This window comes from Eurosta solidaginis, chromosome 1, assembly GCF_040869045.1.
Source record: "Eurosta solidaginis isolate ZX-2024a chromosome 1, ASM4086904v1, whole genome shotgun sequence".
Classification (NCBI taxonomy): Eukaryota; Metazoa; Arthropoda; class Insecta; order Diptera; family Tephritidae; genus Eurosta; species Eurosta solidaginis.
The window spans coordinates 269,995,440-270,011,913 of NC_090319.1; the positions used below are offsets into that span (position 1 = coordinate 269,995,440).

Consider the following 16,474-nt stretch of genomic DNA (forward strand, 5'->3'; position numbering starts at 1 on the left):
TTATTTACCATGCTTTAATTAATACTACTATTTATCAAAGCTCACTAATCTGTACTGATTATAAATTGAAGTGCTAAACTGTCTGTTTGTCTGTCTGAACCCGTTAAACAGTGCTATCTATCGGTGTTTTTTTAGTTATCACAAAGTGACGACATTAAGGGCCAGTTTTTCAAGACAATTTCAACTCAGTTGGCTCAATAAACTTCGCTTAAACTTATGCAGTTTTTCAGTCAACTGTAACTTAAGTTTAATCTGAGATTGGCCGCTTTTCTGAACCTGTCAGTTATTTCCGTTCTACTACATTATTTTTATATCTATGTATGTATGTATATGTATAAAAAAATAATCAGCCCGATTCTAAACGAAAATACCGAGCGAGTTTTTTCCCTTCTCCCATTCCTCGTATTCTAAATAAAAATTCCTTGTGAGTTTTTTCACTTCTCCCTTTCCTCCTATTCTGAACAATGTTCGAAAAAGCGGAAACCGGTTATGGGAGAAAAGTTGGTATTATGAATGTGAGGGAGAGGGAGATTTCTCTGCCATTTCATAGGAGTTTTTTCACTAGTTAAATTAAAGGGAATGCATCAAAATAGTTAAAGGAAATTCGTTCTTTTAAAAAAAAACACTTATTTGTACAAATTTGTGCTAAAATATGTATTTACATTCTACCACAATATTCTCACTGTTAATACAACAACAACAACCACAATATTCTTTATTTTAAGTCGAAAAGTATATCATAAGCAATGGAAGAGCTCTTCGTATATTTGATGCATCCATCCAGAAATTGCGCAAGGATTTTTTAAGAAGGCTTAAATAGATTTTGGCATATGGCGAAAGGCGAACTCAACTCGACGTGGCCGCCAGAAAATTACTTTGCAGAATGAAAGCAGGTAACTCCGGCGGATTTGTGTTAACCCGCCGTCTTCTTCTTATGCTCCTCTGTTGATGTTGCTGTGGCACCAATTCATTACTCATTTCAGTGTCTACCACATGAAATGCAATAATGTCCATTGTTTATACCTTATTTCTTAATTTCAAACAAATTCGCAACAATAATTAAACTTTTCAATTTTTTAAACAAAATAAGAAATGCGCAACGAAATTTCAATTGACAAAACAGCTGACTTCGAAAATTCGAAATTCCTATTCCCCAATTTTTCTTCTCCCTAGGAGAAAGGAATTGGAGGAATTTTTCCGCGGGAATAAAAAAATCCGCGAGAATATTTAGAATTGGTCCGAATATTTCTATGGAAAGTGATCATAGATTTTTAATTTACACTTTTTACTTTTTTGATCACAGCTTTTTTCTCTCAGCAATGACATTTGAGCTTGAGTACCATTAGAGTTTAGGGCAATAATAGGCCTCCCGAAAGATAACCTAAGAATTCTAACAGTTGTTCTTACAGGACATTGTAGACTGAACAGCCACATGCAGAAACTGGGCATACTATCGAATAACACATGCCGATTTTGTGATCGATCAGCAGAGACGGCGGAGCATATCCTCCTGGAATGCGATGCAATCTCAAGATGCAGGGCTAAGTTTATGGGCTCACCATGGTCAGAGCATTCCCACATTCAATTCCTCAAGCCAAAAAAACTGCTAGGGTTCATCAAGGAAGTCGGCTTGGATGAGGTGCTGTGAAGGAGATGAGGGCACATTAGACCAATGGTCGCAGTGCAATCCTCAATATATTATCTATCTATCTACTAGTATACTTCTAAAATCTCAAGCGTTGTTTCTAAGGTGCTTGTAAGCCAAACTTAAATATTGTTCACCTGGGCCCGTATCGCGTTATACAACCACGTATCGAAAGCCAATTTCACTCAAACGATAAATATTAATCTGTCAAGTTATTCGCAAAAATATAATACTGTAACGAATTTTGGGAAATCCTTGTTATTATACACCTTCTGCAAACGTTCGAATCGCTAAATTGTCGATAAATAACTCCAATATTTAGTAATGCAAAATGGCCTTTATTAGACTACTTTGAGTGTACTTCACAATAACACTTATACTTCACAAATAATTGCGTGTTTAAATCATACTGATTCGTTATTATTCAGCTAGCGCTGCTTTTATACTCTCGGTTTCCTCGTTCACCCATTTCTCCTAAGGTCTAGGAGTTTCGCGAACTTCGGCTGATGACTACATATTTGTATGTGTGAGTAACTACTTCGGCTGATGACTACATGTTTGTGTGTGAGAGATATCTCTTCGTCACCTTCTACATAAGTGTTGCTAGCTTTAGTGCGGACATGAATATAATAGTGGCTGCTTCATGTTTTTGTTGTTGCGTCATTATTTACTAACAGCCTAGTGATGTCAACATTCGCCACAATACATTATGAATCTAATAAGTACTTGTAGCCTCTATTTCACGTATTACTTCGCCCTCAATCATTATTTCAGTTCTATTGCGATTTAAAAAATTGTATTCGATCACGGAACGTATAACACAATACGGGCCCTGAAAATATGTATTTTCCTTTTCTATTATTCATTGACTTTATAAAACTTCTTCCGAGATGCGTGCAGCTACCACAAATTAATACCTCTAAGCTTTTCTTGAGCATTTCGTGAACCCCTGGAGAATAGTCAAGAATCGATTAAGAAATTCTTTCACGTTTCAATTGGTGTATGTAGAACGAATCTCGAACGAAATTTTGTAAATAAAATATATAATATTCGTAAAATGAGTTTGAGACGGGATACCGCGCTGCAACAGTGGCTCAACTTGAGAATCATCGTCCTTAACAAACGGGCAAGTTTTATAAAGCAAAAAATCATGTTACTCAAGTTGATAAAACGATAGTTCTCTACTTGTACTCAAGTGTGAGTTTGTAATTGGACTTAAGTAAGACTCCAATACTGCAATATTTTCATGAAAATACAATTAAGCATGTACCTACAAATTAATTTTTAATTTACAACGCTTCATTAATGCTACCAACAAAATGTTTATTTCACCACAATAAACGGCTGTTGGCCTTGGTGCTGCCGCCTTAGACAAGATTTTTTTTTTCAACTCCACCTCAATTCGTTATCTAATGTAGAATATCAACTGGATTAATGTGCTGCATATTCATTCGAGAACTATCAATTTCCAAAGACTCTCTAAATATAAGATGGTACATTGTAGTGTTCTAAAGCTTTGTGGAAATTGTGGGATGGATTTTTAAGGCTGTTTAACTCTGTAATCTTTGCTGTAATTTATTTTGCTTTTGGAAAAATTACCTATTTGAAATAAGCTGGCTGAAAAATATTGGCATAACAGCTTAAGTTAAATCAACAATGGAAAATCTTGGAAAATTTGAGCAGATGTGGCAATTTCGCGCGTTCGTTGAACGAAATATTGACAATCTATTGATCATCGCTAGGAAATTAGCGACATTCCATCAACTATGCTGCACTTTTGCAATACTACTGTCATTATTTGGCTGCTCAAGCACACCCATATTAATTGTGCATTAAATCTAAAATATAAAACTCAAAAATGAGTGTGGTTGTTATGTCCGCAGCATTTATTTAGTTCAAAGTCAAAGCCAATAATAGCCAAAGCCATAATAATTTACACGGGTCATCAATTCTTTTTCTGATTCAAAAGCTGAACTACCAGCGCTACCGTCATCAGCTCAGTGTCATCATTTCCAGTAGCGCCAATAACACCAAACTCGTGCCTGACACACAAAAGTCGTTTCACTCAATAACGCAAGTGAAATGTACTACGCACTCACTAATAAGTAGCGTCAAAAATTCGCTTGGAGTCATTGCGGCAATGAGCTACCATTGAGCTGGCACCGCATTGGCGCTGGTGCCATGCAATTTACACCACTAAAACTGCGCGAATGCCCAGGCTCATGACTTTTTTAATCCAGATGGTGAAAACGAAGCAGGAGCAAAACGTATGGTGTATTCCTGGTGCAGCCGTCCCACTCTGTGGAGAATGAACGACTCTACAACACATAATTAGCAGGCGAGACTCTGGCGACCCCAAGTTCCTCATAGAACTAGGAAGTGGGGTGGGATAGCCTAAAAGGTTTAATGTGGTCATATAAATCGTTCCCGAGATGGTCGGGTTAGTATCTCAAAGGTGTTTTGTTACCGGTACGTACCGCATCTATATCCGGCAAAGGACCATAAACATCGATAACACTCCCAAAACCTTCGGGGAGTGTCTTTGTCGTTAATACAACAACAACAAACATTTTATAGTAATTTTTTGCAGACCAGAAACGTATTTGATTAAGTTGTATTTTCTTTTTTTGGTTCAGATAAAAAGTTAGTCAAGAATGAAATTGCTACAATCTTTGTTAAAATATTTAAAAAAAAAAAACAAAAAAACACATTGATTTATGTAAAAGGTAAATACCTATAACATATCCAAAGAGGTAAAAACCCAAACCTAAATGTGTTTAGACGATGAGTCGATATTGGGAAGGCTATCTTAACAGTTACGTTTCCCGATTATTATAATTCTCACAGCGAACCTTAACATTTGTGGGACAGCAGTGCGCAGTGCTTATTCGTTGCTGTCTAGCTAACGACTGAACGATGGAGAGTAAAAATATGTGTGAAGCATGTCTTGCTCAACTGAACTATGGCGCGACAACCACTGCATTACCTATACGTTTCCAACCTGCTTTGAAAGATATTTAGGATCATACCTTTGAGGTTTGGAATTTAGTCAATTCGCATAGCATGGATCACAAAACTGTCTAAACTTAAGTTGAGTTAGGCACAATTGGAAGCATGTTCTTTCAAATCTCCCAATAAGTTGACTCCAAGACCTGAGCTTTAGAACTTCCAATTTCTGTGCAGATCGGAATTTTATGCCATAAATATAATATTTGAGTTTTAGGATAGAAAGCCGTAAAATAAATAATATTAGAAAGATTTTTCGAAATATTCGAAAGTTTCTTTTTATTTTTCTTTTAAAACACAGAAGACAAACCTGAGAATACAAACGAATTGAACACCACTACTGTTGTCGACGGAAAAATGGTAGCTGAACAAAACGGTATAATTGATGGCGCTGATGAGCAAATGCTAGGTGGCGCTGAGGATAATGATAAATTGACCGATAAACAAGGAGAAGTGAAATTTGTTAAAGGAGGTGATCATCAAAATGGCGATGCTAAAATTGACATTGCCGCTGTTAATGGAAAGGTAAATAGATAGAAATATTCAAACTAATACATACATACATACACATTACTTATAAATAATATCATTAAAAAATCAGCCTCAGAGTGAAATTGAATTGCATAGGAAAAGAAGAGCAAAATATAGAAAATCTTTACAGTTTATTAAAAAGTTAAGTATGCGCGACCCAGCTTCTTTAACGAATAGGGATAGAGCGCTAAGGAGGAAACATATGTCCGCAGTGAGATATTATGAAAGACAAGAGCGTGCGAAGAATGCTCCAAAACGCAATGTGAATGTCGCGTTACAAAATAAAGTTACTACACCACAATCCGATGAAAATGTTGTTGCTATAGTTCATACTGAAGTCCCTATCATAGATATATCTTCTGACGATGACGAATATGTGGCTGAAGGGCCAACAACGTCAAGCGCAGCTCATATCTCTGCCTCAAAATCGGATGTAAAAAATGGCACGTATAAATCTGACAATGCTAGTTGTGCTGCTGTTAAGCCAACAACTTCAGAAGCAGCTCAGATCGCTGTCCCAAGATCCAATGTAAATGTTGTTACAGCCCAGACTCAAGCTACCACCGGCACGTATCTGTACGACAACGACGGAAATGTGGCTGATATGCCAACAACTTCGAAGGCAGCTCCGATGATAGTCGCACCTTCCAATGAAAACGTTGCTGCAGTTCAGACTCAAGTAACTACCATATATATATCTGACGATGACGAATATGCGGGTGATAGGCAAACAAATTCAAATGCAGCTCAGCTCTCTGCCGCAAAATCTGCCGTAAATAAGCCAGCTAATTCCATAAAATCTCTTAATCAATACGCTGCACAATATAAATCATATACAAGATCTTTAAAATATATTACAAAGCACGAAGGGCGTGATCCTGATTCTTTAACGCCTGCGGAAAAAACGATGTTAAAAAGGCAAGTTCGCAATGTGAGAAAATATGCGAAGGTATTCGGTGAAGAGAATAAAGTTGCCGGCAATGATGTAGCTACGACTAATATGCCCAAAACTTTAGAGAAATATAGCCCCTACATGAGTGGAACGAATGTTTCAAAACCCAACTCAATTTTTGCGATACCAACAAAAGTTACTGTCTACCGCGAAAACGCTGGCGGAAGAACATCTACGTCAAGACCAACTCAGATCTCTTCATCAAACTCTAATGTAAATGTTACAACAACCACCTCAAAAGCAACTAAACCTAAAAATCTACGTGCATTGAATTGTAAACAAAAATGTATGTTATATTTAAAATCTCAAAGTAGTTTTACAGAGCTGAAAGATCGCGACCCTGCTTCCTTAAAAACTAGAGAAAAAGATCTTCATGTCCCAAAACCCAATTTAATTGTTGCTAGAGGCCAAACTAAGGTATCCGGTAATAATAAAGTGTATTCTGCTGAAAGGCCTACAACGTCAAACGAAACTCAACAGCAGAGTCAAGACGAATTGAAAAGGAAAATAAAAGCAATAATCGAATATTCTTTATGTATGATTAGGAAGATGAATAAACGTGATCCCGCTTCTTTAACGACTAGGGATAAACTGTTCAAGGAAAAGCATGCCGCCCAAGTTAGAAAGTTTAGGCAACTATTATATGGCTCTGACATAGACAGAAATGCAGCTGAACAGCTAATAACATCAGTAACAGCGCAGATGCCCACACTGAGTGGACCGGTTGGAGCGAGTATGCAAAAGCAGGCGGTGCCTGCTACTTTAACAACTACAGAAAAAGAACTGATGAATTATAAGAAACCAATCAGTGAGGAGAATGTCCCGAACTTCAATTTAAATGTTGCTACATGCCGAACTAAGGTAACTGGTGATAATGACGTTTATGCGGCTGAAAGGCTAACAACGTCAAACGAAACTGAACAGCAGAGTCAAGACGAATTGAAAAGAAAAATAAAAGCAATAATTGAAAATTCTTTATGTATGATTAGGAAAATGAATAAACTTGATCCCGCTTCTTTAACGACTAGGGATAAACTGTTCAAAGAAAAGCATGCCGCCCGAGTTAGAGAGTTTAGGAAACTATTATATGGATCTGACATAGACAGAAATGCAGCTGTAGAGCTAATAACATCAGTAACAGCGGAGATGCCCACACTGAGTGGTACGGTTGGAGAGAGTATCGAACGGCGGGCCGTGCCTAAACAGATTCAAACTTTTAGGGAGAGTATGGAATGGCAGGCGGTGCCTAGGCAGAGTCAGAGCAGCAGAACCGTAGAACAAGAGTTAGCTGTAATTGACTGGAGCTATCCTGATGGGAGACTGCCTGAAGAGAAATGGGCGATGCTGGAAGAAAAAATTATGAAGTCACTGTTAGTTGAAATGCGCCGGAGCAGTAATATCGATATTGGATTGTTTGATGCAACACATTGGCGTAATGGCATGAAGATTATTAAATGCAACAACGACGACGCTCTACATTTTTTAAGGATTTGTATAAGCGATCAAGGCGAACTCTGGCCTAATGCTAGATTTGACGTTTTTCCACTTTCCGAGGAGTCGATGCGTCCTTTAGTGCGAGTTTGGATACCACCGCCCATTATGGAAGACGGGACCATATTATGGCTTATCAAAAATCAAAACGCAGATTGTTTGCCTGAAAATTGGAAAATTTTTAGAAGTCATGAGTGCGTAAATGGAAACGGTAAAATACTATGGATCGAAATTGATTTCCATTCATGGCTTATTCTACGTACCAAAAACGGGTTAATAAAACTTGGTACTTATATTCTTAACTTAGAACTTCCGAAAACAGTCAATAAATTTAGGTCGAATTATGATGACCTAAATTGGGTGCAGCCTAATAATACTCTTCATTAAATGGCTAGCAGTAGTTAACCATGCTGCTCCCTTTGGGAGAGGAAGTAATTTTATTCTTTCTCCCACCAGTTAAGGTAAGATGCGTGGTTTTTATATTGGCATCCTTGGAAATTATTAATATGCAGTGTTGTTTATCTATGTTTAGTACATAATGTGAATATGATGGTGTCTACATGCCAACAACGAAGAAATGCCTTCCTTAATATAATAATTTTAGATTTGTTCATTAATCTGTTGATCGGACCGATTTTTCCACCAACATCCTAACGCTACATCGCTGTCTAGGCGGAACAGCGTCGAGCGAACGTGGTGGAACAGAATCGATACTAAATACTTATGTGTAAGTATTGTATTAATTAGTTACTTATTATCTACTTTTTATATAATTGAATCCAAACAATTTTACGGGGTATGTTTATTGTTTGTACAAATCGTCAACGGGAACAAATCTGTATAAATATTTATTTTTAAGCTTTTAAAGTATAAGTCTAATACCGTTTTCACACAGAACCTTAATCGAATCACAATTATATTTAATGAAATAATTAAGTTTCCCTTTTCATACAGGGCCTTTTGCTTCATTAAACGAACATCTGTCAGCAGCCCCAAAAAAATATTTCGTTTTTACAAAAAGTAGTTTCACAGCCGTTTCCTTCTTAACTATAAATACAATCAAAATAAAATGCATGCGCAACTACCCATAGATGTTGCACCTAACCAAATACATATGTGCCTATTTTCGAAAAAGCCATATTATCTTCTGCAGAAAATGCAGCGAAAATTAAATTTTGAACTTTTTCGTTTTTTCTATTTTTCGTAAATTTTTTAAAATAATTTATTTTTGATTGTCATGATAAAACGCCGATTTAATAGTATACGACAAAGTATTTTATTTTAGAGTAAAAAAAACTGAATGAAAAAAAAATTATAATTCAGATGGCAAATAGCTCAAATACTCAGAGATAGTTAAGTTTAAAATTAACAAGTTATAAAAGTTACAGTTGAACAATATTCATTAAAATCATGTTTTTATAGTTGAACTGCTTTGATGCTTTAACACCTCCTCTCCAAGTAGTGAGACTATATGTCCTTGTTGAATTTATTTACAATACCGATACCTAATGCTGCTCTGCACTTAGTATGTTTTATTTGTTGTACACCCTTTGTGAGAAAATCTGCTGGCATATCTGCAGTTGGCATATAGCGTAGTGACACTGTACCACGTCGCTGACACTCTCGAATATAATGATGACGAACGTCAATGTGTTTAGTGCGTGAACGATAAACAATGCATTAAATAAGTTTTTGTGCACTTTGGCTGTCATTATATAACTGAACGCTCGAAGGTACATTGCCTCTTTGGTACTCTCGGTTATTGCCATATATTCAGCTTCAGTACTAGATAACGCCACGGTACGTTGCTTTCGTGCTTCCCAACTAATTGCTGCACCAGCTAGTAAAAATGCATAACCACTGTATGAACGCCTATCGGTAAGATTTGCACCCCAATCGGCGTCAACAACTCCATATAACTTTTTACAACTTTTAGTATATATAAGACCAAAATTCTTCGTTCCATTCAAATAACGTAAAACTCGTTTTGCAGCCTTCCAATGCTCTTCATTATAATTAGTATTAAATTGACTCAAATAGTTTACAGCAAATGCAATATCTGGACGAGTTGTTACTGCAAGAAACATAAGCGCTCCGATCAAACTTTGATAAGGATACATTGTCATTACTTTTTCGTCAACCTTGTCAGGTTTCATAAGCTTGATGTTACTTTCCATTGGTGTCGAGGCAGGCTTACATTGCGCCATATTAAAACGTTCCAGTAGTGCCTCAGTATAATGTTGCTGTGTTAGGAACACTCGTTAAGCCTTTTTGTAAGCCTGTTATACCACATTAATCCAGATTGGCGGAGACCATACAACGCCATCTTTAGCACACATACGGGGTTTTTGATATGTTGAAGTTGTTTAAGCCATCGACCAACTGTCTCCTCAACTTGTTGACTATGTTTTGTTAACTCTTTACTACCGATTGGCTCGCCTGATTTTATTTTTTCAAGAACTGCAGTTAGTTTTTCTGGAATCTCCATGTAGACAGTCTCTTTGAGCTCTCCATTAAGATAAGCCGTAACTACATCCATTTGATGTATCTCGAGGTCCATTTCAGCTGATAAAGCTGATAGAAGCCGTACAGATGTCGAACGCACCACTGGTGCATATGTTTCGTGAAAGTCCTCCCCTTTACGTTGTGCAAACCCCTTAGCCACTAACCGAGCTTTCTTCTTTCCATCATCTTTAACACGAAGCACTAAACGGTTGCCAATAACTTTACGTTCAGTAGGACGTTCACAAATTTCCCAAGTATTGTTTTTAATTTGCGCCAGGTATTCGTCTTCTATTACTTTTTTCCATACCTCAGCATCTGGTGCAGACTCGGCTTCAAGCCAAGTTAATGGATCAAGACTTCCTACAAAATTAGCCATCTTACATTCTTCAAAAACTTCTTCTGAATTCACTTCACACAGCTCGTCACTTTGTGACGAATCATCTGGAATCTCAGCTTGCGAATAAATTTTCTTCGGTCTTCCGCGTTGACCACATTGCAACCGTGGTCGACCTCGTCCACGTTTTACGTTTACAACCGATGTATTATTGCCATTACGTATTTCGCTATTTACGTTTACAACCGATGTGTTATTGCCACTGCGTATTTCACTATCGCTTGTAGCTACTACTTGCGAATTACTTAAATTCACTGGGATTTCGATCTTATTGTCATTTTCAAATGTATATATTTCTTCATATTCGTTATCAAAACTGGGTTCATTAATGAATTTAACATCGCGACTTATAATTACATTTCGTTTTTCTTTCGACCACAACCGATAAGCCTTTGATTCGTCTGAATAGCTTACCATTACACATGGGAAAGAACGGGACTGCATTTTGTCTTTCGACTTGTCCTTGTTCAGTACATATACTTTTGACCCAAAAATTCTTAAATGTGTCACGGTTGGAGTTTTATTTGACCACATTTTATACGGTACTTCACATGTTGCTTTTGTTATACACCTATTTCGCAAATAACATGCCGTATTAATGGCTTCAGCCCAAAAATTTAGAGGTACACCCGCCTGCTTCATCATACACCTGGCCATCTCGACAAGTGTTCGATTTTTACGTTCCGCCATACCATTTTGTTGTGGTGTATACGGCGTAGATAAGCGACGCTTTATGCCGAACTTCTATTACAATATTCTCGACCGTTGTCCGATTGCAGCGCTTTAATTTCCCGACCCGTAAATGTCTCCGCTGCCGCTTTAAACTTTTTGAATGCCTCAAACACATCCGATTTGTTTTTAATGAAATGCACTTCGCACCACCTCGAGTATCAGTCAATAAAAGTTACGAAATACTTTGCACCTGAATTTGATGCACAACGCATCGGACCACACACATCGCTATGGATAATTTCGAGAACGGCATTTGTACGATTCGTTACACTTTTAGGAAAAGCCGTGCGCGTTTGCTTTTCACTCACACATACTTCGCATACTGACAAATTTTGCTTGGGTTCTATATCAAGACCGTAAACGGAGTTGCTCTTTGCCATCTCCTTCAAATCGCGCTCATTCAAATGACCCATTCGATAATGCTACAAATCAATATTGTTCTTCGGTTGAACTATAAACGCATTATTTTCGATCTGATTTTTCATGAAATATAGATTTCCATCTCTTTTCGCGGTAAAAAGTACACTTTTGTTTTTGTCAATTACCACAGCATCACATTTATGAAAGTGGACTTCATAGCCTTTATTCACTATATTAGATACAGATAATAAATTTGTACGTAGATCTGGCACATACAGCACATCATTAAGTGTTATATTTTTCTCGCAACCATTTTCGTCTACAACCACTTTCACATCACCGATACCTGTTATTTTTGTTGAGTTATTGTTGGCTAAGTTAAGCAATTGATTTAATTCAGACAATTGCTCAAAATTATTTTTATGTGCACTCATATGAGATGTACAACCACTATCCAAGCACCACTTTTTATTTCCACCAGGGCACAAGAAAACCGATTCAGTTGCATTTAAAGATGCATTTTGCATTTCACGGGACTTATTTTCGTCCTTCTTTACACTTTGTTTACAATGTTCTATCTTCGTTTTACAGTCTCTCGCATAATGACCAAAACTCCCACATCGATAACATTTTATTCGCTTTTGACCGCGTTTCTTGTCAGAATTATTGTCATTTTTTTATTACAAATACTTTGTTTTTGATTCTGATTTCTTTTAACATACATATAATGCATCATTTTCATTTCTTTCTTGTTTCACTTTTCGCGATTCCGATTCTTCTAAAATCTTTACGCGAAGCATTTCGGGCTTAGGCAAATCATCACGCGTCTCTAGAGCACAACGAAACGTCTCATAAGAATCTGGCAAACTATAAAGAAGCAAAATTGCTAACAGCTCATCGCCTATTTCAACTTTGATATCTTTCAATTTCGCGACTGCATCAAAAAAATCGTTTAAATGCTTTCTTACGTTTTCACCATCTTTCATACGGGCAAGGGCAACTCTCTTTAATAAAGTCGCTTTCCGAGCAGGCCCTTTCTACTGATATGTACCCTCAAGCTTTGCCCACATTTTCTGTGCATTTTCACATTCTACCACTAGTCCCAGCTCAGATGGACTCATAGCTAGCATAATATCCGCACATGCTTTCTGGTCATTTATTTTCCACAAAACTGCTTCTTCAGCAGCCGTAGGACATTCCTTGCTCCCTTCCGCATAGGACCACAAATCGTTTTTGACCAAAATCGCACGCATTTGCATTTTCCACGTATCGTAGTTTTCCGAGTTTAGCGGCTCGATACGAAAATTTGACATATTGGACGAATTTGCAAAATTCGTTAAGCTCCCGTTACCGCAAAAGAAACTAAGTAATATTTAATTCCCGTATTCGCGTGGCTCTGGGCCCATAACCTGATAAAACGCCGATTTTAGAGTATACGACCAAGTATTTTATTTTAGAGTAAAAAAAACTGAATGAAAAAAAAAATTATAATTCAGATGGCAAATAGCTCAAATACTCAGAGATAGTTAAGTTTAAAATTAACAAGTTATAAAAGTTACAGTTGAACAATATTCATTAAAATCATGTTTTTATAGTTGAACTGCTTTGATGCTTTAACATGTCATTTGTTACATTGACAATAAAATTCGAAGCACCAAATAAAACCGACTGGATTTTTCACCCGATTACACTGAAAGAAAAACACTGGTAAAATCAACCGAAATACGGGTCAATTCAACCGAAATTTCTGTCAATTTTTATCCATCGCAACAAGATGTTGAATCAACTGCGCACAAATCGTTGATTCGTAATTGACCGTTTTAGTTAGTACTCAAATGAACAAAAAAAGTTATTGCGACAGCTTTGTACGAAAGTACCTATGTTGCCATATACATAAATAAATAAATAAATGTAAGGCGCGATAAACTCCGAAGAGATCTAAGGCCGAGTTTCTCTTCCAATTTGCGTCGTGCTCTTGATTTTCCCTACAAATTGGTCGGACGGGACCTATGCCGACTCCGAACGACATCTGCAAGGCAGATGAGTTTTCACTGAGAGCTTTTCATGGCAGAAATACACTCGGAGCGCTTTCCAAACACTTCCGAGGGGCGACCCCGCTTAGAAAAATTTTCTTCTAATTGAACATCCTTATTTCTAAAATTTTTATGTTGCTTTGCCCGGGGTGCGAACCCAGGGCATACGGTGTGGCAGGCGGAGCACGCTACCATCACACCACGGTGGCACTTACTAACCGAACGTCAATTGGGCTTACATCAAATATGCTGGCACACATTAAACATTATACACTTATTTATTTTGTTTTATTAAACGCGCTTTAACCAAATTTTATATTTTATAATTTATTTAATTTATAGTTTTGAACTTCGCTTTGCAAATAGAAATGAAAATAGTAGTCACAAAACTGATTCTCAATTCTTACAGTTGCTCAGCTCATTCTCAATTTCTTCTCTCGCAAGTAGTTGCCACACTTGATTGTTTCGAACAAAACTTATATAAATGTTTGACATAACATTTTAAATAGAGAACTTGCAAAAATCCTGTTCGTTCAAACAAAACTTTTGCAACAAGAGGGCGCAATTATGCATTTCGCTTGGAAGAGAAGATCCAAAATTGTACCCGATAAATAGGTGTCCCGGTATCTCATAATTTTTTGCACAGTAAATTCAAAAAAGGTTTTTTCGTTTTATATTGATAACTGAAAAACCAGTTTTTTGTTGTTTTCCCATTTTGTGTGTTTTTTCGATTTGGTGGTTTTGTTATTTTGGTATTTTTTTTTTTAACAAGTGGCACCGTCGTCATAAGTTCAAAGTAGAGAGCGCAGTGAGCGTAAAATTCTCATAAAATTTTAAAAATTTGCTCATATATTGACTGTTGATCGCTGTTGAAATGACCAGTGAGATCAGTTGTGTTAACAGAAAAATCAGTTAGATTGACCAGGAGTCTGTAAATTTTACAGAATTTTGTTAACTTAAGAGCGCCAATTTCTCTTCTGTTGAAATGACTAAACTAATTTGTTCATTTGACAAAGAACTCGGTCGAATTAACCATAATTCGATCAATTTCACAGAACCTCCGTTAAGTCAAGAACAACAGAACCGATATGTTGATTTTACTAACACCATTTCTTTCAGTGTATACATTCAATAAAGCAATAATGAGATAATTAGGAATTTATATTTTGTATGAAAGATTGAGTTCAATTAGGGCTTTAATGTAGAAAACTTGACTAATTATTTCATTAAGCCTCTGTGTGAAATTGGCATAAGTCTTGAAAGGAGGAATTAAGCGGATGTCGGGAAGGGATCGTCCTGAATAATTAATGGATGTGTATTGAAAGGACTTCTTTATGTCGATGCTCATGAATTTGATTTGGGCACAAAGCCGCTCAATTTTTCGTTGGAATAAAATTAAGTTAATTTAAACCATTATTCTTAGTGTGATCGCGAATAACGGTTTAAGCGACAGAATGGTAATTTTTCAGGAGAGCAAAAAAGCGTTTATCATGAAACAGTCGTATGGCTCATTAAGCTTCAGTTTTTTTTTAAATGAGGGGCGGTACCACACCCAAAACAGTTTATACTCAGCGTGCTTTGCACACAGAGGTATATTAACTTTGATTGGATAAAGGTAGGTTGTACAGTAGGCCGGGTCGATTTGTGGGGAGGCAAAAAAATCGCCCATTGCTCTGTGAAAATCATATTCTAGGGATCAAAATAAGAAACTGCCGAAGGAACCATACCTCTAAAACGAATTCTGATGTCCCCCCTTTGGGTCGTAGGGGCAAATTTTGAAAAATCCCACTTTGAAATGCCTATGTTTTTTTTCTTTTTGGAGTAAGGCATCACTGTGATGCATTTGCATGTCGTAAACATAGTTGTGTGGGTTTTTTATTCAACCGTTTTAAAAAATTTATGTATCACTGTGACACAATTGCAGATCGTAAAATTGCTTGTGTTGTTTTTTTTAAGCCACCACAAGACACAGCAGGTAGAATTGAAATTGCCCCTACCCAAAAGTTCGACCCAAAGGGGGGGGGACATCAGATTTCGTTTTAGAGGTATGGTTCCTACGGCAAAGATTCTTATTTTGATCCCTAGAATACGATAGCAATGAGCGATTTTTAAATCTACCCGCCTTATTGTACAGGTATAAAGGAATCGAGATAGATATAGACTTACATATATCAAAATCATCAGTATCGAAAAAAAATTTGATTGAGCCATGACCGTCCGCCCGTCCGTTAGCACGATAACTTCAGTAAATAATGAGATATCTTCACCAAATTTGGTACACGAGTTTATCTGGACCCAGATTAGATTGGTATTGAAAATGAGCGAAATCGGATGATAACCACGCCCACTTTTTATATATATAACATTTTGGAAAACACAAAATACCTGATTATTTAGTAAATAATACACTTAGAATGCTGAAATTTGACATTTGGACTGATATTGAGATTCTTGATACAAATTTGGAAACATGTTTTAAAATGGGCGTGGGACCGCCCACTTGTGATAAAATCAATTTTACAAATATTATTTATCATAAATCAAAAATCGTTAAACCTATCGTAACAAGATTCGGCAGAGGGGTTGCATTTACTATAAGGAATGCTTTGAAGAAAAATTAACGAAATCGGTTAAGGACCACGCCCACTTTGGCATAAGCCAAATATATGAAGTGAATTTTTTCAATATACATCAACTGGTATTCGAGTAATGGCTCCCGAAAAGTGCGCAAAATCTTAGTCTGGTCATTTTCAAACATTTTACAATACACTTTAGAAGTAGAAGTTTATGAAGATATAACGTATTAAATGTGCTTAAGATACTGT

At 36.8% G+C, this 16,474-nt stretch overlaps 1 protein-coding gene across 5 annotated transcripts in view; it reads left to right on the plus strand.

Annotated features, from left to right (window-relative positions):
- Nucleotides 1–16,474, plus strand: part of LOC137237278 (amino acid transporter heavy chain SLC3A1-like) — a 61,804-nt gene that overhangs the window by 26,658 nt on the left and 18,672 nt on the right. For 2 of the 5 annotated variants that reach the window (XR_010948889.1, XR_010948890.1), the window contains 3 exons: nucleotides 4,953–5,176; nucleotides 5,253–8,086; nucleotides 8,158–8,347. Coding sequence is in view for 1 of the 5 variants with exons in the window: in XM_067760715.1 (XP_067616816.1) it covers nucleotides 4,953–5,176 (224 nt within the window). In the remaining 4 variants the exon portion in view is untranslated. Of the gene's footprint in view, nucleotides 1–755; nucleotides 894–4,923; nucleotides 5,177–5,252; nucleotides 8,087–8,157; nucleotides 8,348–16,474 lie in introns of those variants that run through there. The other 3 variants (XR_010948891.1, XR_010948892.1, XM_067760715.1) reach the window with 3 other exon arrangements.